Consider the following 21,090-nt stretch of genomic DNA (forward strand, 5'->3'; position numbering starts at 1 on the left):
AATTTGCTTTAAACACGTGACTTTAATACTATATAAAAAAAAACAAAAAAAACAACGTAAATAAAATCTTTTCTGTGAAACTTTATTCCTCTCATCACATTTATATGCAAAATCACTAATTGACTGATTGTGAGGAAAATCACGTTATTTTACAAAAAAAATCAACCTAAAATAATTTTTCAAAAAGAGGCTAAGTGGCAAGAGTAGATAAGTAAAAAGTGGCTTATTACTTACTCATGTCACAATACAAACCAGTGCAAAAATCCACAAGGTAAAAATATGAAAATATATTTCTATTAGTTTTTATTAAAGTGAAAAAAGGTCTGAGAAAATACCATCAATATTAGTTCAAACAGACACAAAGAAAAAAATCTAAAGCACAATGTTGTGTCTCCAAGAGCTCTGATTTTATCTGAGGATTGGTCACGGAGCTAAAGTTATCAGTCAATAGCACTTCTTGCATATTCAATATATCTTCAAATGTATGTTCTTTTTTTGATTTTAAGCTGCTGCTCAATCAAAAACAGCGAGCGGTGGTGGAAGCTAATCTTGAGAAAAGCTGGAGGCAAATAGAAACAATGAAGAAAACAGGAAGCAGTGGAGTATTTTCAGGTCACTTTCCAGTTTTGGCTTAACTTGAGCCTGAAATCATTCAGTGACGGCTGTTCAAACGAAGGTGTTGTACTGCAGATGAAGTCATAGATCTTGTTCCTAAGTCATTCACAGCAGAGTCATCTGACACTACAACAGAGATGAAACCTGAGCGGCTCCTTTCAGTTGTGTTTTCACAATCATGACCATCGTGTCTCCCGTCCTGTCTTCATACAGTCCAGTCTGCCAGGCAAGTTAGTTGGGGCTCAAATGTCAGAAAGATCCTTCCCTAAGCGGCCCTGTTTCCACTATGGAGTGAGAACTACCATGCAACTCTGACCAACTCTCAGGTACTTTTTTAGCTAACAAAATGTGCTGCGCTCAACAAAATGCAAGGATTTCTCAACAAACACATACATGTCCACAAGAAGTTCTCATCAAATCTTTTCCACATAGTTACCAGGGAAGAGACCTTCTCTTCCTCTGATCCTGCCTGTCCACCAGCCGGTTGGATCTGCAGAGAGGAGAAGAAGAGACGCATAAGGTTAATAATTTTAATTCTATCATCAATCCAAACTGCCCTCCTTCCTCTCCATCTTTGTTTCTTTTGTGCACGAACCCTCTTTGACGAGATCAAACACATCATTGACCTCGAAGCTGATTTCGTCCGTGTCCTGGCCAACATACTGATACAACGCCCTGCAGCGGGGACCCTTAGGTGCTGCCTGAGGCTTAGGAGCAGGAGGAGGTCGATGGCTGATGCTTCTTTTCCTCTGCTTCCTATGACAAGAACAGACAAAATGATGAAGTCATGAAAGTCCTTCACAGCATCATAAATCGAGTTATGTGGCAGCAAAGAGAAAGTTTTGGGAGCATACGTAATAAAAATGTTTTTTGCCTGCACACAAACATTAGCCATTGTTGCTGGTTGGCTGGAAAATAGTGTCATAATCTTTGATTATCAACACAGTCAATGCAAAAAAAAAACATTATAAAGGGGCTTTGTAGAACTTAGATAAGGTTAAAGACACTAAATAAGTGTGGACCATTTACAGGAAACACCCTCCACACATATTTTCTGACATGAAAAATGGAACAGTTACATGTGCAAACGACATGCTTTCAGGAACTGACAATTCAATATTTGTGCTTACTCCATGTAGGGTTGGGACAGGTGTGGCGAGGACAAAGTTTTTTGTCATTGACAACAAAACTACTTACTACCTAAGTGTAGTAACAGGAGTGCACTGTGCCCATATATACTATGCTAGTATATACTATGCTATATATATGGGTAATAAGAAATTATTCTATCTTGTGTGAACCACTGGAACTGGTTCCAGCACGACCCCCAAAAAACTAGTGGCATCGTGGCTTTCCTGGAGATGGCATCAGAGATTCAGCTCGCTATAAACAGAATGTGTTTCACGTTGACATTTACTTTGGCTCATAGATGCACTAAGCCTCACCTTGACAAGCCCTAACAGCTCATGAAACCCATATGCACTGATTTTAGAGAATAAAGAGCTCCACCTACTCTGTCATCATGCCATTCAAATTCTTTTCACAAGTTGATGTGTCTTACCCTGACATTCCTTGGTCAGGCACATTAAGGAAGTCCAAGTTCCCCTGGTTGTACTGGGTCTGGGCTGGGGCTCGAGGAGCTCTCTGGGGGTCCAGTTTGGGCAGGACTGCGCTGGGTGGCCGGCCCTGTTTGTGCGGGGTGGAATATGTGATATCTGACTGCTGGTGACGAGGAGCACTGGAGAACTTGGTTGCTCCATTCTGGTATGCTGAAAGGAGAGAATTCATAAGAAAAATACGATCAAATTCTTTACTCAGATAAAATAACAGAGGTCGAAGTATCAACATTTTCTCCTGTTGTGATTCCGAGTGACTCGTGTCAGTGTCTCACAACAAAAATCGACTGCTGTTACCGAGTTTGCAGCATCTTTTATGTTGGAGCTGTTTATTTTTTTGCTATCTTATGTACATCTGGGTAGTTCTCCAAAGTTACCAGTAACTGTAGATTACAATTAGATTAATTAGAGTAGCATATGATGCAAACAATGTGCTCAGTAACTCTACAGAATATAATCCAAAGGCTCCAGATGGAATTGAAAACTCCTGTTTTTGTGGATATGAGTATAGGAGTTCAGACTAAGGAGTGACTTACCCCTACTGGCTACATGCTTTCCTCCACCACCATGAGACTCTGGAGCAGACTTCCTGTTTGGCTCTAATGAAAGAAACAAAGTTACAACATGTGGACACAGAATCTACCTACCGTGATATTTTAATAGCTTTTTAGGATTCTGGGTTTTGTTCCTAAAAAGTGTTATATTAACTGCAAAGATTAGCCTTGCTTTTCCTTATTATAAGGCCGTATTATATTTTTATTCCTTTTTACTTACTGGAGGACTTGGGTAGACCGTCTCCTACTGTAATAGAGAGGGTCTTCCCACCAGGTTTGAGCTGAGCCAGGTCCCCTTGACCCCTCTGGAACACAACCATTCTGGAGCTGCCTCCACCCCAGCCCTCCTTCTTCACTCTAAATTCCAGTCTGAATTAACAGAAAGTGCGTTAGCGGCATGCATGTGTGGTGCCTCATGTCAACAAAGGCTACGTGTTTGTCTACCTGTCAGAGAAGGAGATTGTTAGTTTTCTCTTGGTCACCTCCTCATAGCGTTTAGACAGCAAACTGAGGAACTCTGTCTTAAAGTTGGACTCTAGCAGACTGTCGTAGTCGGCCTCGTGCAGGATGAAGAAATCATCTTGTCTCGTACTGAAAGAAAGAAAAAAAAAGAGAAATACAGCGTCAGCGTAGATTAAAAAAAGAAAAAGGAAGCAGCACTTCTAAAAGAATCATAAGAACAAGTTTCGCTTAAAGTGAGTCCTAGGAAAACGAGAAGATACCATGAAAGATAAAGATAGGTTTTACATATGAGGGTGCAAATTAAGCAACATAGACTTACATTTAGAAGATATAATTGTGACTTTAGTAAGTAATTGCATGTAATTCCAGCATGAAATTTACCAAATTCCACCACTGCTGAAAGTTCAAATATAAGGACAGAAAACCATACAGCAGCTCTGTTACTCATCACTCTGTGGAGATTACTTTGTCCTATCCATGTTCTGCTGTGTATACATCTTTATCGACAGTGAAACATAAAGTAATTGCCACTGTTGTGACTGGCTGAGTGACCTCTTTGTCCTGAATTTCTTTAGGGTCAGTTCAAGTGTTAAAAACAGAGAGCAGATTTTTGCTGATCGCTTCACATGCTGAGCATGAAATTGAATCTCTAACTTTGAACTACTTTATTTATAGATACGCAGTCCAGAGCCTCTACAACCTTCAGGTGTGGTCTTCAAGGATCATTGATTGAACTGCTCACAACTTAAACACATCAGAAACACGACAATGGGACCAATCAGACAAAATAGTGAAAAAAAAAAAACAACAACAAGCATGTGGGGTTTTTAATAGTTTGTAAGATATTTACCAAAAAAAAATATTCATAGCAGAAATCAATTTTATAGAGGTTGTAATTCTGGTCAGTTTAACTGTAACTGCATAACACATCTCCTAGTACACTACTCCTTGTACCAACATTAGCATTTGTGGAAGTAGTGGTCAACAGTCAGTCATGCATCCCTTTTTTGAGTATGTGCTGCTTATCTACAATGGCAAGAACTGTTGATAATGATCAATGAAGTTCTGTTGTCTATGGATAGGGTTGTGAATTGTTTGACTATTATCAACTCTAATTTAGTTTCTTTTTATGAATTTTAATTCAAGCATATTTCCCAGTTTTGATTCCAACATTAGGTCTAATGTTTGAGAAGTAAAATTAACTTTACTCTGAACATTCAAACTCAAAATGTTAGTTTTGGTATTTATTTATAGGAAACATGCTCACAGAAATCATGGCTGACATTAGTGCACAGCAAAGGCAGGTCAAGTGTGATCAGGTCCGGAAAGAGATGTGTCCTTTATTTGTAAAACAGCAACCTGTCCAGAGGGTGATTCTCAAACCTGCATAACTCTTACCCAAGACCTTCCTATGGTTGTGCTCACGAACTGATAAGAAGAATTGAAACTCTTTTTTTCTATAGGTGCCAGAAACTGGGTATTTTCTTATTGATTCCTATTTGGAATTGAGTCTCGATTTGTAACCCTATCTATAGGTTAGAGTTACTAACCTGTAATGAAAGTAATGATAGCTTTGTAAACCAGACTTCACTAGCAAAGCAATTTAAAAAAGGCCAGATTTTCAGTAGGGTGTTCATCTGCTATATTTAACCCCAGTGCAACATATTCTTCTTACTGGTAGTTCATGACTAAGCATGCTGTCAACCACAAGTGTTCCTATTACCATTATGTTTAGTCATGTGTCTCTTGTAAACTGGAGACCTACCTCAGAGAGACAGCGCTGATGCTTCCAAACTCCAGTTTTCTTTTCAGCACCTCTTTTATCTGTCCTTTCTCAGGTCCTTTCTTCACCTTTTCACGGCCAATCAAGTAGATGCCCTTAGGGGTCAAGATCAGGTCTCTCTTGATAGACTGTGAAGAAAAAGAAATGAGAACTGCTGGCATTGCAAGAAAGGGGAAGCGGATGTCACAGTTTTAAAGGCTTCCAAATGTGAAGAATAGTTAAATTGCATATCTATAATCAACAGTCATCTAATAAGCTTCTCACATTAAACCTGCGGTCAAACTTGTTGACGGAATCAGCAAAGTCGACACGCTCCCTCTTAGACAGGAACTGTCGCAGCTCAGGTCTCTGCTCTAGCCCGAGGTAGTCGCCAACAAAGTTCCTGTTGATGCTGTTCTTCCTCCGCTCTTTGGAGTTGTACAAGATGTCGGAGGCTGAGAATCAAGAGGAAAGACAGACATGTTGAATCAGATTTCAAAAGGTGTAATCTAGCTGGAAAAATATATGGAGACTCTTTGTTTTTGTTGCTTACCCTCTTCTCTCATCTGTTCATACTTCTTCTTGGCAATGAATCGTCTCCAGGCCTTTTGGATGATCCTGGCAAAGGTGTCAAACTTCCTTTCCCTCATCTCCTCCAACAGAAACAACTGAAGGGAGTAAAGCATGTGGCAGAAATTAATTTCTTAGTGTATTTAATTAATGGAATGTAAATTAAATCATCATCTGGTCCTTATGAGGTCTTAGAATGCGATTTCAGAGGAGAAATCGTTGCCGTCCATCAGTGTAGGAAGGGTTATAAGTCCATTTCTATTCTATTTGGAGTCAACCATTGTACAGGGTGAAAGATTATTCATAAGTAGAAGACATTCAAGACAGTTATCATTCTCCACAGATTGGTAAATGTTAAAGTTGTGAAAGTACAATTAGAAAAAGACTGAATCAGTGTGGCTTGTTTGGAAGGGTTTCAGGAGAAAGCCTCTTCTTTGAAAAAAGAACATGGCAGCATGGCTTAGATTTACAAAGATATATCTGAACCAACCACAAGATCTGTGAAACAATGTCCTTTGGACAGACGAGACCAAAGTGGAGATGTGTGGTCATGTGTGCACAGCGGCACGTTTGGGAAAACCCAAACACAGCGTATCAGCATAGACACCTCATACCAACTGTCATCACAGGTGAATGAGAGAGGATTTGTGCTTGTTTTGTAGCTGTTGTAGTTTTATTTTTAACAATATATCATGTTGTTGAAGTGTTTCCAGCTAGTCAGTAAATAAGTTCAATGAAAAGTCACTTTCAATCTATAATGAAATTATATAAAGAGCTCAGTACCGATTCTGGGTGTTTGACAAAGACTTTGGTGCGTCCCATCTGGTACTGATCGTTATCCATGTTGACAGAGCGGAGGAGATGAAGGACCCCCTGCTGCTCTGGTCCCCTCCAGCATGGCCATGTTTCAGCTGTTAGAATGGCATACCTGGATTCAATTCAGATACACGCCAAGCGTTACCCTCAGAGAGAGTTTTTTAGCGGTGGTCTTCATTCAGGACAAATACACATAGAGATCAATAATGTGCATGATCAAACTGACCTCATGATAAACTTATTGAAGACCCTGCGGTACGCAAATCCAGCCCTTCGCACACGTATGTTTTCTCGTAACCCAAGGTACTCAACTTGATGCTTAACCCTACAAAAAGATGGGGCCCTTACATTAATCAAAGAGTGGTTTCCTACCATATGTTTTATTGTATGCGTTTGTGTGACAGTGAGCATGCTGACCTGCTCTCCTCCCAGTCTTTTGGCCTTTTTGTCTCGTTGGGCTTGATGCAGCGAATATAGTGGGGAGTGCACTTCATAAGCGTGTTCACCAGCTCATTGGCTTGTCTCTGTGAAAAACATCAATGTCCTGTCACAATTGAAAACATTTCTTTTCCTCTGTTTTATGTAGTCGGATCAAATTTAGGAAAAAGCTCCCACCTTGATCTTTGAGCTCGCTGTGGTTGGCCTGCCTTTTTTGTCTGTGTTGAGGTTTTCAGGGAACAGGCTACAGATGAAGCCACTGAGAAAACACATGGATTTTTTTTCAATGTGTTTTTTTTTCTCACTAAAATAATATCAAATTAAGCCATTTCATCAGTAAAGGACTCACAATTCACTGCTTTGCATGAGCTCAATGAGGTCAGGAAAGAGCACATCTCTATTTCTCTCACAGAAGCCGTTGATATCATATGAAACCTGAGAAAACATTGAAAATCATAACTGTTGTGCAAACTAAACAAACAGCACAAATGTTATCATTCCTGCTGGTGTGACCGACGCCTCAAACATATTTGCAAAGCTGCAACTCTTCAGGTTCTGATTTCCATTAGACAAAGCTCACATTTCTACTACGGGTGGGTTACTTTCAACCGACTTTAGGTACCTACCTTCCCAGCGTAGTGATGTATGACAAAGCCAGAGTTCCAGCTGTTGAAATGTTCATGTGTTCCCACAGCAGCCTGCAGTTTCTGCAGCAGAGTGCCATCTGCACCCTCTCCTTTGGCATGCATGGTGGCACACACATCATCCAGCACACTCATAATGCCAGGAGGGTTCTGAAAGAAGAAGACAGCTCTGTGAACATTTTAATGGAAAATATCACCACTGATGCTTCAAATTTAAAAATATTTGCAAAGAAGGAAACACATCTTGTACAAATACCCAGTATAACGAGGCTTTATTTGAAATTAGTTTGATACAATAATGAATGTGAATAAAACGGCCTGCCTGTGAACAGACAAAGAACTCTTCTTCTTGAGGTTCAAACTCTGCATTTACCTATAAAACAATACAGTTGTGAGCTTACCAGTTTATTTTCAATGAGGTCGCAAACTATCTTGTTGTTGAAGTACTCGATGGCTGTCCACTTAATGCCTTCCTGAACATACTCTTCCTGAGAGAAAATTTGAGAAGAACAGAAGTTTGTTCTTTTTCCCATTTACTTAGCAAAATAAATCAAATCAAGACATCCAAAATCAACAAATGCTCTGCGGTTACCTGCTCAGCCTTCAAAGTGAGTTCAATAAAGATCTGCTGCAGTTTCTCATTGACAAAGTTTATACAAAACTGCTCAAATCCATTTTTCTGAAGAAGAAGAAAATACATTTCATTGAATGTCAGATGATTGTCATGCACACCCCGCAGTCCTGTACCATCTGTAAGATTTGATATTTTTTCTCTGCCCATAAATGTATCTGTAAGTTGTAAGAGCACTAACCTGGAAAATCTCAAAGCCATAAATGTCAAGGACCCCAATACTGAATTCCTCATGAGGTTTTTGGATGGCTTTATTTATGGCCTAGAGGTGACAGACAGAGATTCAAGGTGAAAAGAGAAAATTATTTAGATCTCTGCTCAACAAAAGTTAATAAATGACTTAATTTAAACTGTTTTAGTTTCAACTGTGTTGTAAAACATGACTACCTCCACCAGGTAATCAAACAGGCGGGCATAAAGAGCTTTGGCCAGGGCATCCCGAGTGTAGGTCGCCTGCTCCTGATTTAGAGTCACGTTAATGGACTCGGACTTCCCCCCCCACTTTGAATCCATCTTTCGGCTGGTCAACTTGTCCTGCAGGCGGTTTGGGTCGATTCCCAGCAGATAGGCAGGGAAGGCGAGCACTGTTGCAGACCAATGCAAATTTTGGTTATAAATGAACGCTTTTTCAATAGCTTTATCAGAAATAGGTCGTTGTAAATATTCTTATGTGTTTAGCTTCAAGATTTAGCATATATAGTGTCTGAAAATATATAATTCAATGATGTATGTGGATGAATTCAAAGACTTTCTGAAACAATTGGAATATTACCCAATCATGGCCATGGGATGGTTAGATTGCCACCCTGAATGTAAACACCAATTATATGTTGAGCGGTATATCCCAAAGCAGCAAACAAGAGAAGATAAACAAGGTTGTTCAGATGGGTGCAGTTCTTATCAATTAGCTGAGAGACTGCCTTGGGGTTGCTTTTGTTAAGATGAGCTCTAATTTGCTCATATCCTGAAAATAAATATGTCCACAAGCACGGGTAAGTGAATCTGTGTGTGGCTGCATTATATGAGGGTTAAGGTGTGCCTGTGTGTGTGTGTGTGTGTATGTGTTTAACTCACGGTCTGTGCTTTCCACCTGTCCGTAGTTCCCTGCCTCTATGAAGCTAATGTTTCCCAGGTGGAGGATACCTGCGATGATCTGCAGCACCTGAGCCTGGATGTCACCTGGGATTCCAATCACCTGCATGGCTTCCTGGAAACCACATGAAAGCACAAAGAGCACAAAAAGCTCTGTCAACTAAGATGGGGAGATTAAGTGGAAATATTTTCCCGTCAGATTGGACAATTTTAGAATATCTGTCAATGCAAATATCTGTCAAACTACCATAACCTTTACGACTGTTCCTTATTAAATGGTAACTGTATGTACAATAGCCACTAACCACAGGGAAAAAGGAAAGCTGTACACTGGCTGTTTCAAGTTGAGCATCATAACTGCATATGCTCATGCTGTTGTTATGGTTACAATTTGATTAAATTATGTGTTGGTGTGCCCAGTGGTCAATAAATATATTGTATTTGTTGCATTTGGGTGAAATAGTCTTTAGTCTTTGGGTGAAATCCTTATTTATGTGTTTGCCTGCTTGTTCAGAGAGCAGTTAACTCATCAGCTTAGATTTGGGAGTAGGACACCTCAGCTTCTCCTCTGATCACCAGGGATACCTTCTTATGCCTGCTTCACCAATTCAGAATAGTTTTTTTTATAGTTCTCTCTCTTACCTTCAATTTCCTTCACTCAGCCATCCTTCCTCCCTCTCTCTAATCCACACATCTTCCCTCTTTCCTTCCCTCAGTCATCCACCTCCTTCCGAACCTACTCATCCCTCTCAAAAGTGAGCTTTAAAACCAGCAAGATCAGCTGACTTCAGAATAAGTTTGTGTTTTGTACAAAGCAAACCTGTGACCATGTATTGTTCAAGTGTAGGAATGCTGCACCATCCTCTTGAAATTAAGGATTTTGTGCAATCCCTTCTCTTTGAGAGTTAACAGCTCAATCAAAGAGATTCTTGTCTTTGAATATTGTTAACAGCCTAAAGAGGTCAGTAATTGACAAGACAATTAATGGTTATCAGCATGCTCACTTGTAGGTCGTCTTAGCCATGTGCTCATCTGTCATGGAGGTTAAATGTAAATATAACTGTAGTTTTCCACAGTAAGTACCATGGTTTCTTGGAAGTCTTTGCTGTCATTGGTCCCATCCACCTTGTAGGTCCCAGACTGGTTGAGGTAGCAATAGTAGTCAGGAGTCATGAGGCCCAGGCCTTCTTTCTGCTGAGTGTTGGCGCCCTCTATGAGCTGGAAGACAACAGTGCAAGAGAAGTCATACAACTTTGACTTTGTCTGTATGGCATCTTTCCATTTAAGGAACACTTAGTGTGTGCTGAAGTAGCTAACAGTGATTCATGACTGTGCTCATTGGCCTCTCACCTGATAGTAAATGTGGAAGTTCCTCTCGCTCTCATTCTGGCTCACCACCCTCGACTTCTCCAGCAGGAAGTTTGATATTTTCCCACCATCTGGTTCTCCTCCTCTGCTGAACTGAATCTCAAAGTATTTCCCCTGGTAGATACAAAGTCAAAATTGACCCTTAGGCAGGTGTGAGCAGGTAAAGCTGTCAAATCTGGTTAGCACAACAGGTGTAGCATACAAAAGAAAGCAGAAGTTATTCCCCATATTGTGCACTCAAGCAATGCTCAAGCAGAGAAGCATTGAAATAAGCAACATCTACATCATTAATAGCAGCAAAAAAACACTTTGCATGCGAACTCGAACTGCAGCGGTCCATAAACAAGACCCCTGATGCTACTGCAAGGTTTACAGGAAATGTTACAAAGAGATGCTTTCTGCTAAAGCAGCACATGTGCATGTTGATGTGGTTTATAGGTGTGAAATGAGTCAATAATGACCCCACTGATGAGAAACTGGGAGCAAAGGTTTCTTCAAACTGCGTGCATCAAACCCCAGTAACCAGTGCTATTTTTAATTAACTATCTTATTCATTTGTTGTTTCTGTTTTCGGTTAACAAATTCACATTGTGTTTCCATTCATGGACATGGACGCCCAATAAGTCTAGAAGCGTACTATTGGTTTTCCATTAAAAGAAAAGGCAAGGGTTTGTGGTGTTCAGAATCAGGGTTTTAACAAATTAGTACACCAGCATATATAAAGCACAGCTGATACTTTGTAGATGATAGTTCACCCAGTAATAGACATTTTGAAATTTTGGGGGTTTATGAATGTGCCAAATTTCCTCTTCATGTCAAGTGATGTAGGAGCAAAAGGAAAAAATAGGCATTAGGATTTATCTTCTTTATCTGAAAAATGTCAAATTTGCCATTTGCTGCACTGTTAAGAATAAAGAAGAATATACTAATTGAATACGCAAGCTAAGAGAGGCCATGCGTGAACGTTTCTTTCTTTAACATCATTAACTTGAGATATTATCTGGAGATAGGAATGATCGTCTGGTGTCAGTTTGGCCCAGTAAAGTTTGTTTGCTCATCACTACAAACAGAGGGATCACCAGAAGCTTTGCTACTGAGTGAAGCGTAATGGAATAAGTGAAACTCACAGATGCCACTTATCGGCGCTCAAAAGCAGACATTTATCAGAGTCAGAGCAGCAAACGATAAAACTAGATGCAAACATAGAAATCACTTTTCTAAACTTTTTTAAACCCACCATAATCACCATGTGATCCCAAGAAGAAAAATAATCATGATAATAAGAAGTTACCACAATAAATGTTGTGACCCTGAGACAACAAAAGGCCTCGATAAAATAAGATAATAAACAAGATAAACATACAAACTATCAATGAATTAACATAACATAATAATCAGCTGTTATCTTGAGATAACAGCATCTCATCAAATAATTGCAGGCAAAGCCCCTCTCTGCTCATGTTTTATCATACGGCGTCTGCAGTACATACTTAAGTAAAGACCTCACTTACAAAACGACTGGAGTTGTTGTTGCGGACAGTCTTAGCATTACCAAATGCTTCCAGCAGAGGATTCGACTGTAGGATGATGTCTTTTACGTGCTGTGATAAACAGTGACAAATCATGAGACACAAAAACGCCTGCACACCACACTGCAGGAAAAGGTCATTAAAGGTAATTTTCAACAGTCAGATAAGCTGCAGTGTTGTCTACCTGCACTTTTGATCCGCCTCCGGATACTTTAGAAATGTAACCCATGATGTATTTGGCAGCCACTGTCTTTCCAGCTCCACTCTCACCACTTTCACAACACAATAAAAATGTGAAAAACAGGAAAGCAACAATAAACTCAATTTACACATCATGCAAGGCAAACATATTTGTATGATTACAGTAAATGATGAAACAGACAGTCGGGATTACCTAATGATAACACACTGATTCTCTGCCTCAATCATCATGTTTCTGTACATGTTATCAGTCAAGGCGTAGATGTGGGGCGGATTCTCATACTGGGCCTACAGAGCGAAACAGATCAGTTAAAAATAATGAATAGGACAGTGGCAGGAAGAGCCACTGCAACAGGAACACCACAACTTTACAGAAGTTTGTGACAATTGAACTCACAGCCCCTTGGTATAGTTCAATCTCTCGGTCAGTGAAATAGGGCATCTGTTTGAACGGGTTCACTGATATCAATACAGGGCCGATATACGTCTGAGGAGGGTAGTTAAGGTAGGTTTGCAAATAATGTGTAATAATGAGGTTGGACGGGTGGGAGAAGTTTTGTTTTAAAGTAATTCTCTCATTCAGTCACTGGTATTAAACAACAAGATTCAGGAAGGAAGACGTCATAGCTTGCATTAAAACAGACAAATAAATGTAAGAGATAAAAATTAATTTTGTCTTGATTCCTGTTTGGCTCAACACATAAAACGTGCTGGACACATAAAATAGAAATATATTTCTATATTTAACATGAAATATATATTGAAATGTGTCAGCGTCCACAAGCAGAAATAAACATATCCACCTTTCCTCTCAGCTCTTCAGACAATGTGGGAGGTGCAAACTGCTATATTTCTGGATTCTGTGAAAGGCTTGCTCTGTTGGGTTGTGCCTGTGACTGGTAAGTGAATTGATTTTCTTCGGGTTTTGGTCATATCTGCTGTCACAAAGTTGTGTTTCATTATTCACGCCTCTTCTAAACAGCCCTCACAATCTGATGCAGTCATTAAGAGCTGATTGAAAATGAGAGGCTGCCAATTTCTTTAACACAAGACTGTTGTTGTGAGATGTTCTGTCTTTGTACTAGCAGTTGATGCTTGTGTTGTAATCTGCATTTAAACATTCTTGTTATTAGTTTTCCAAAGACATTCTTATCTGATCTTTTTGTGACTGTGATCTTTGTGTTGCTCTGTGCTGCAGGGCCTGTCAGGATGGCTTTGGGGACTTGAAGGAAGCTGGTGGAGATGCTCATTGTAGGTTTTCTCCTCATCTTTCCCTTTTTTTTTAATTTTCAGAGTTGCGTTTTTGCTTTTGTCACAAATTGCATGTTTCTTTCTGTGGGTCTGTGGCCACCTTCAACCATTTCTTGCCTTGATTTCCTGTCAGAATTGTTTTTGATCTATTGTCTCAGATTTTATCATAGTGAATTATTTAAAAACTTTGTGATTAAATAATTCACTATGATAAAATCTGAGACAATAGATACTGGTTTAACTTTATTTAATTTGTGGGTATTTTTGTACTCTGAATAAATACTATTATCTTGTGAAAATAGCTTCTATTTGACATTTCACTTTTTTTGTCTCTTTGGTGAATGAACTTTCTGAAATCGGCTACAGCAGCGTGAGATGTTTAAATGTTTAAATTTTTACGCTGCTCCTCACTTACTGGCTGACACATACTTAGTTCATTTATTAGTTAATTTAGTTAATTTTGCCCAGGTAATGGGGCAAACCTATTATGAATGCATTTGCAATTCTAATCTTTCAACAAACCTCTGGTCGATATCAGGACCCAACGGTATCACACTGCCAACTCTCCTCATAGTGATACAGAATCTAACTTTTGTCATTTTGTTATGTAGCCAGCTTTGATTTCACTTTATTAGTGAGCTATCACCAAGGTTATTTCCTGAGAATTCACAGATAAAAGTTGAAGGTATTTCTGGCACAAGATAAACATAAATCTTCTAACTGAAACACCAAGCTGACAATCGGCCATCTGGAGCATTGGCGAACATCTGTCTGTGAAGTGAAGTATTCATGAGGCAAAGGTGATCATGTTTATTACCCATGCACTGACAAAACTAAGGCTGATATTCAGAATAATGTTGAACATTATGCACTACAAACAAAACACAGGAGACGAAAAGTCAGATAATCACTTACTGAACTTCTATAGTCACAACTAATCTGTGGACATCTTTAAGAATGCTGAACATTCTCTCATTTTTTATTCTTTTAAGCTGTAGTTGTTCTTGCTTTCGACAAATGTCACCGCACACAGAAGGATGATGGCAGACCGATGGTTGTGGAAATACTGAAGTTGTGCCTGCATTGTGGTATGACCGCAGAACTTCCTGAAAATGTATTTTATAGTGGTGACCATAATGGGGATTGAACACTCATTACACTTCCTGATTTCTCTGAATAAGGTTCAGAAAGTAACACCAATGACAGTGATCTTCTCAACTAATGTTGATTTAATAATTTACCATTTAAATGAACTCATCATAAAGATTTGAATTGAAAATACAGACCATTTAAACATGAATTTTGGTTACAGTGTACTTTTACTTGCTTGCATGCAAATTTGAGGTCATGTTTTTTTGATGCACTCTAAATATGGTTTGCATATGTGTTTCTAAGAAGACGGAAGTCAGCTTTTGTGTCAAGCAGTCATATCAAAGGAGGAAGAGTGAATTCTTTGTTTTGATGACCATATATGTTTGCTTAACTGTTTGATTTCTCTGTATTTGTATTTTGGTCTACATATCTGTGGGTGGGGATGAACAAGAGCACAAGAGTTTGTGTGATGAACACTATAGAGGGGAATGTTTCTGACTGAGAGTGGGAGCATCAGTGCCCCATATTACCTTTTTTATTTATATGTTGTGGAATTATAGCTAAACCTCCTTTGCCACAAATAATAAAATGATATGAAATGCACGTGAGGATCTCAACAAGATGTTTTCTGTTATTTTTTTTCCTGATACATCTGCAGCTTTAGACGTTGGTACTCTTCCCAAGGCCAGTTTAAAATAGTTAAGATTGTCTCATTTCAGAGCTGGCCATAATTTAAAGCAACAGTAATCTAACAGACAGCTCGTAGGATACAAAGATGTAGTCGTCCATGTATCTCTTCTTCAGGTTTTCCACAATAGCTTCCTCACTGATCTTGGACAGCAGGACCATGTCATCCACTCCGCTCTGTTTCACATTTTGACTCTGCCAGTGGTACTTCGCCTAAATGACACAACAGAGAAAGACACAAAAAAAAACTGCACTATTTCCACATTGCAAAAGGTTTAACTGAAAGTCACATGAGTTGCAATCCTTTCTAAACACATTGAGGCGACCATTTATAGTCAAGATGATTTCATCATCTCAGAGAAGACTATAATCTCTTATATAAAAGGATAATGTTCTCTGTGGTTTTGCTTGTTTCCAGACTCAGAAAAGCTAAACCTGATTAAACCTAATATTTCTGCAGGTGGAAGCAGTCTAATCTCACAACAAAATGTCAAACAGGTACGTTTGTCCACATGTCCAAACCATAGTAGTATCACAATAAAGGTGCAGAAATTGAGATGGTAATGTTTTGCATTGCCTGTTTTTTGCATTGAACAGCACTACATGATACCAGAGTGAAACTTTGTAAAGCTTAAAGTTGAGTCAAATAATTTATTTTTGTTTTATGCCTAAACCTAATCAACCACCCCTGACAGAAAAGTTGAACATTAAAAGGAATTGGGTTGGGTAGGATGGGGCTCCAATCTGGTGGTTTTCTGTGACTGTCTGCAGTGTAACATCATCCAAATTCCTCATGAACCTGCCACAGTTATGCAATTTCACATTTGTGACAGTTTTACTAAATCTAAAAGCATAGAAAAGATTGGAATCTGAAAATGTAGATGTTGGCATGTTATGATTTTGCAGCTCAGAAAATGAGAGGCTTTTTTGTGAAACTGCAAGGTTTCATGCTGTTGAGCTACACAGCATCCTGTAGTTAGACTCCATTAACAGAAGGCACATTTTTTAAACAGATATCAAAGATATATGTTATGTAAGAAACAGAAAAAAGACAGAACTTGGAAAAGTAATGAAAGAAGACAAAACAAAAGAAAATGTTAAGTGCTCAGCACTGACAGATAAATGTGGGAAACTAACGAATTAGATGAGCAAGAAAAACTGGTTTAGCATCAGTGAAGACATTTTTGAGAACATAACTCTTAGTGTGGTTGCCATTAACAGGAAATTGAGGCTAGGTGCCAAGCAACTGGTCGCCGATATGATGAGCTTTCTAACTTGGACATTTTTTATAAATATCCTTTAGAGTACTTCAGCACAGGCAATCTCAGATATCACAGAGAACAACTACAACAAAAGCTTTAACTTTTGAATTGAATGTTTGTTTCCAAGAAGGTTTTCTTCAAATGCAGCTGAACTTCGGGTGAAACCTTTTTAGAGAATCCTGAGGTCAAACCATTTTTTTCCGAAAAGACATTGGTCTGTTTGATGTGTGAAGCCTTATACGGTTTGTCTTTGGCAAAGGGATTGGGTTGTGGTTTGTTTCTACAACAGATGTTCACAGCCACACAGGTAGAGCTTCACCGGTGCTCACATACTACACTCAACAGCAACAATCTTCCTTCAAATCACCTCCAGCTCTAAGATTTAACATTTTGTTCTTTCTTGTCTAATTAACTCTAACTTTTTAGATTCTAAAATATCACAGAAAGGTTTTTATACGCCTTTGCTTAAAACTATAGTTCCTATTCTTTGAAAAGATGCTAGATGAGTCACACAAAAGTTTAGGGAAATGTGAGCAGAGAGGGGCTGCATGGTGGTTAGCACTGCTGCCTCACAGCAAGAGGGTTCCTGCTTCAAATCCCAGCAGGGCTTTTCTGTGTGGAGTCTACACATGCATGCAGGGGTTCTCTCCAGATACTCCAGCTTCATCCCACCTTCCAAAATGTGAGGATGTGAGGTTAATCAGTGATTCTAAATTGACCCTATGAGAGAATATGGGTACGCATGGTTGTTTGTCCCATGAGTGTACCCTGCCTCAGATCCAGCCCCCAACGACCCTAAATTAAATTACATGGGTGTATAAAATAGATGGATGTGTTCAGAGAGATGCATGACACTTGGAATATGTCAGTTAAAGAGGCAACTTCTTGGATTCACTGTCATGTGCAGTGTTGTCAAAAACAGTTGCTAAGGTCTTAGACAAAGTTTCACAACACATAGGACATGTTATATAAAGTGTCATTCAGCTTTTTCCCTCCCAAATACCCTTGAGGGGAAATTCAGACAGAAATCCTAAGGGTAAATATAAATCAAATCCATCAAACTAAAGGTTAGTTCTATTTATTGTATTCATTGCAAAGGGGATGCATTTAAAGTGCGCTATTTACAGACTGAAAAGATTAATCAGACTGTTCTTTTCTAACAACAGCATGAAAAGAACTAAAACAATCCATCTTTGAAGGTGATAGTTTAATATGTTTGCATGTTTTCTTAGAACAGCTGAAACATGTTCTTGCTTGCAATAGAGCGCACGTTAAAGGCTATTTTTAACTCTTGAGTACAGATGTGGCCAGTAATGATTATTTACAGCAGCAGGACTGAGTGTTTGTGTGTAAATTCAAACAAGCATCTTCCATCCAAATTCAGTGTGACGCAGCATGAAAACACACTATGATGAAGAGAGGAACTGGATCAATTAGAAACTTTGGTCTTTGTAAAAGAAAACGTGCTATTGTTGCTGTTGTAAGGCTGTCTTTAAATAGCTTTCACAGTTCGAACTGTGATGTTTTTTTTTGCTTTTCTACTGAGAGAATCTGTGTATGCTGAGACAGGAAGCAGCACTCTTATGTACATGACCACTGTATCCTCTTTATTGGCCTCACAGCTGTTAGATGCTAAATGTCCGCTGTTACCCAAATAGCACCTGAACCTGCAACTGTGTCTGGGTCATTGTTTTTATCTGAGCTTCAGCCTTAATTCTCCTTTTGCATCTTATCTCTTTATATTTATGAAACTTGCTTCACAGTCTCTTTGAATGCACAACTGGACCTGATTGTTGGACCCACTGCTGTTCAAACTCACCAGTATAAGTACACTAAAGGTGTAAACTGTGAGATTTTAGTTCACATTAACAGTATGTGAATGCAACTTTGCTGTCTTGCTCTCAGGACTTGAAAATAAGCTAGAAACCCCAGCGCATTGCATGCTATTTCTACCTCTTTGCATAGTGTGACAATATGACATTAAAAACAGATTTCAAAGCATCTAAAAACACATTTGATTTTACAAGAATCTGATCAGAAAAAAACAAAACCTCATAAGTGAGACCAGGGTTCATTCATATGTTGTTGAATAAAAAAATCTAAATATGTGATGAGATGACAACCAATGCCTGTCGCCTGTTTTATTGAGGTTTTGGCAGTAAACCAAGTTAAAATCTTCAAAAAATCTCACATCGTATCAAACCGGAAGTTTCTGAACGGTTGTTCAGAGAGTGAATTACGCCCGTGAGACCTATCACCTCCCTTGGTCGTTATTACTGTCACATTTTGCCCTTCCTCCTTTGTTGTTACTGTGTCAAATTCCATTGATGACACTGATTATGAAAGGATAATGAAGAGGACCTGGGTTATTTTCAATCTCTTCCTCTGGAAATTACCTGTTGTCACTACTTCACCAAATAAGATTTGGTTTGTTAAGAATTTTTTTGTGTGTGTGTGTGTGTGTGTGTGTGTGTGTGTGTGTGTGGGGGGGGGGGGGGGGGGGGGGGGGGGGGGGGGCATTCTCAGTGCGAGGAGGAAGTGTTGTGACAGAAACTATAGGCCTCTCCTGTAGTCCACTTCCTCCTCTCACACCTCATTGCTGCTTCTTGTGAAACTCTCCGAACTTTGAACATGCTACCGGCTCTCTTCCTGCAGCTGCCTGTATCTCTTTTTTTAGCCTCCCTAAGTTCACAAAACAACATGAGATAACACCACAGCTCAATATGTTCACCCTGAATTCACGATAATGTGTTTTTTCTTATTATTTTTGCAGAACTTTCTATTGTCTTCTCTTAGATAGGCTTTAAATCAGCGTTGTCTAAAGTTATATTGTATCTAAAACACAACCTCAAATCAAAGCACACGCCAAAGCAGTCCATGTATTGCTACTCTGAGCTTGTCCTGATGAAAAAGCTTTTCCTTAAAAGAGGAAACTCACTCCGCTGCTACAAAGAAGGTAACTTTCCTTACACAGACTGACTTTCAAGGCACATCTCTTGTCATGCTGAAACTGAGTTATTTCTGACATCAAATGACGTTCGTCAACAGCTTTTGTCACTTTTGAAACCATCAAACTGTCCAAAAGCACGTTATTTGCCAAGAAACCATCACGATCCAAACTCTTTTTTTTAGAGAAAATGAAAACTGGGTACTCTACCATTGTTCTGGTGGGTCTCTCCTTCCCAGGTGTCCACCGTCCAGAGAGTGTGTGTTTGTGTGTGTGCTGTTAAAATCCAAAGTTTTATCCCCTCAGACTGCAGCCATGACACAGGGGGACAAAACCAACAGCAGCCAGCAAGCTACAAGATACCCAGCGCAACATTTAAAATCTACTTCCTCATACTCCCACTGACACAGTGTGTGAAACAAGAACTGCTTGAAGAGAACACACACAGTGATGCACATACCCACCACACAAAAACAAGAAGCTACTTCTGTATTTCTGTCATACTCAGAGTCATCAGACAGAGCACAGGATTAAGTAACGGCAAAACACAGTATGCGTTAACAGGCGATATCCAAGTTTTACAACACAATTAGTCAGTCCAATTCTTATTGCTCGCAGCAGACGAGTGTTGATGACAACAACAGCAGCAAGGGGATAATTATCTTCAGCATCTTGCCAAATGATGGGTGTTTCAGTTGTAAGGTGCCGGCTCCACCCGGCTGTGGTTGCTTCACTTGTTTGTGTTGTCAGAGAAACTGCTGCTTCCAACGCCTATAAAGCCAGGGTGTAAAAGAGTGCATGTATGGAGGTTTCAAGCAGTAGTTTCTTTTAGTAGTGAATTTGTGGTTAAACGTTTCAAACTCCTTCGCAGGGGGCATAAATCAATGTGAATTTGTTCTCATACAAGGGTTCTCTTTCCGATCGTCATTTTAGTCTTTTTGTATTTCTTGAGTATTGAGTAAATTAGTGTAACAATTGTCAATTTGTTACACTAATTTAGACTTCTGGCTTTAGAAATATTTGATCTGCACATTTAAAAAAAAAAAAAGCCACATACAATAAAATACTCTGTACATTTTGTGTTCTAATCCTGTTTTTGAAGCTTTGTATCTCTTTGCTTCTCATTTTGTGTCTCTTCATTAGTATTTTCAGTTTGATATTTTCAGGTTTTGGATCTCTTTGTTGTCATTTGATTGACTCTCCAGCAGGAAATGCTAATAAGGTCATTCAGAGTTTCTGGTGGCTCAGAGTTTCCGTCCGACTCACAGCACCAGGGATTACCAATAAAAAAAAATTACCAATAAATATATGTACCTTTCGTGTTCTTTTTAAAGACATAATGTAGAAAAAGAGATATAACATATCTACAGCTGAACACTCAACCATCAGACTTTTCTAATGGTTCAGTTTCACTGATGACTGATTTCAGCCACGTTCAAAAAAAGGGAAGAAGTCTGTGCTTCATTATTTCCATGAAATCAGTCAAATCCCAAAATACACCACCATCACTGATAACCTGTGCCCCAGACTGCGGCGTTAATCTGGATATTTTA

The 21,090-nt window shown here is 39.2% G+C and overlaps 1 protein-coding gene across 2 annotated transcripts; it reads right to left on the reverse strand.

Annotated features, from left to right (window-relative positions):
• Positions 1-46: 46 nt before the first annotated feature.
• Positions 47-20,141, reverse strand: myo1f (myosin IF). Of its 2 annotated transcripts, XM_072389160.1 has the most exons (28): positions 19,748-20,141; positions 15,413-15,541; positions 12,696-12,785; positions 12,492-12,586; positions 12,282-12,369; positions 12,080-12,169; positions 10,551-10,682; positions 10,284-10,418; positions 9,183-9,315; positions 8,496-8,692; positions 8,290-8,370; positions 8,070-8,156; positions 7,879-7,965; positions 7,460-7,627; positions 7,183-7,268; positions 7,011-7,092; positions 6,813-6,919; positions 6,622-6,720; positions 6,363-6,507; positions 5,563-5,677; positions 5,295-5,464; positions 5,013-5,158; positions 3,230-3,376; positions 3,006-3,154; positions 2,768-2,830; positions 2,177-2,384; positions 1,211-1,371; positions 47-1,105 (listed from the first exon to the last, which is right to left on the reverse strand). In XM_072389160.1, the coding sequence occupies exons 1-28, from the start codon at positions 19,748-19,750 to the stop codon at positions 1,029-1,031; spliced, it is 3,270 nt and encodes a 1,089-aa protein (XP_072245261.1). In that variant the 5' UTR covers positions 19,751-20,141; the 3' UTR covers positions 47-1,028. The 2 variants fall into 2 exon arrangements, with proteins under 2 accessions (XP_072245261.1, XP_072245262.1); XM_072389161.1 differs by lacking the exons at positions 12,492-12,586; positions 15,413-15,541; positions 19,748-20,141 and having other exon boundaries at positions 12,696-12,782.
• Positions 20,142-21,090: the final 949 nt, after the last annotated feature.

Source organism: Leuresthes tenuis, unplaced genomic scaffold (genome assembly GCF_036924035.1).
Source record: "Leuresthes tenuis unplaced genomic scaffold, fLeuTen1.0.hap1 SCAF_7, whole genome shotgun sequence".
Lineage (NCBI taxonomy): Eukaryota > Metazoa > Chordata > Actinopteri > Atheriniformes > Atherinopsidae > Leuresthes > Leuresthes tenuis.

Coding starts and splice junctions, on each gene's coding strand:
- myo1f (XM_072389160.1), bottom strand. Junction 10,683..12,079: donor ACAACAACTCCAGTCGTTTT/GTAAGTGAGGTC, acceptor TGTATCTACCAG/GGGAAATACTTTGAGATTCA. Junction 7,628..7,878: donor ACCTCATTGAAAATAAACTG/GTAAGCTCACAA, acceptor TTCTTCTTTCAG/AACCCTCCTGGCATTATGAG.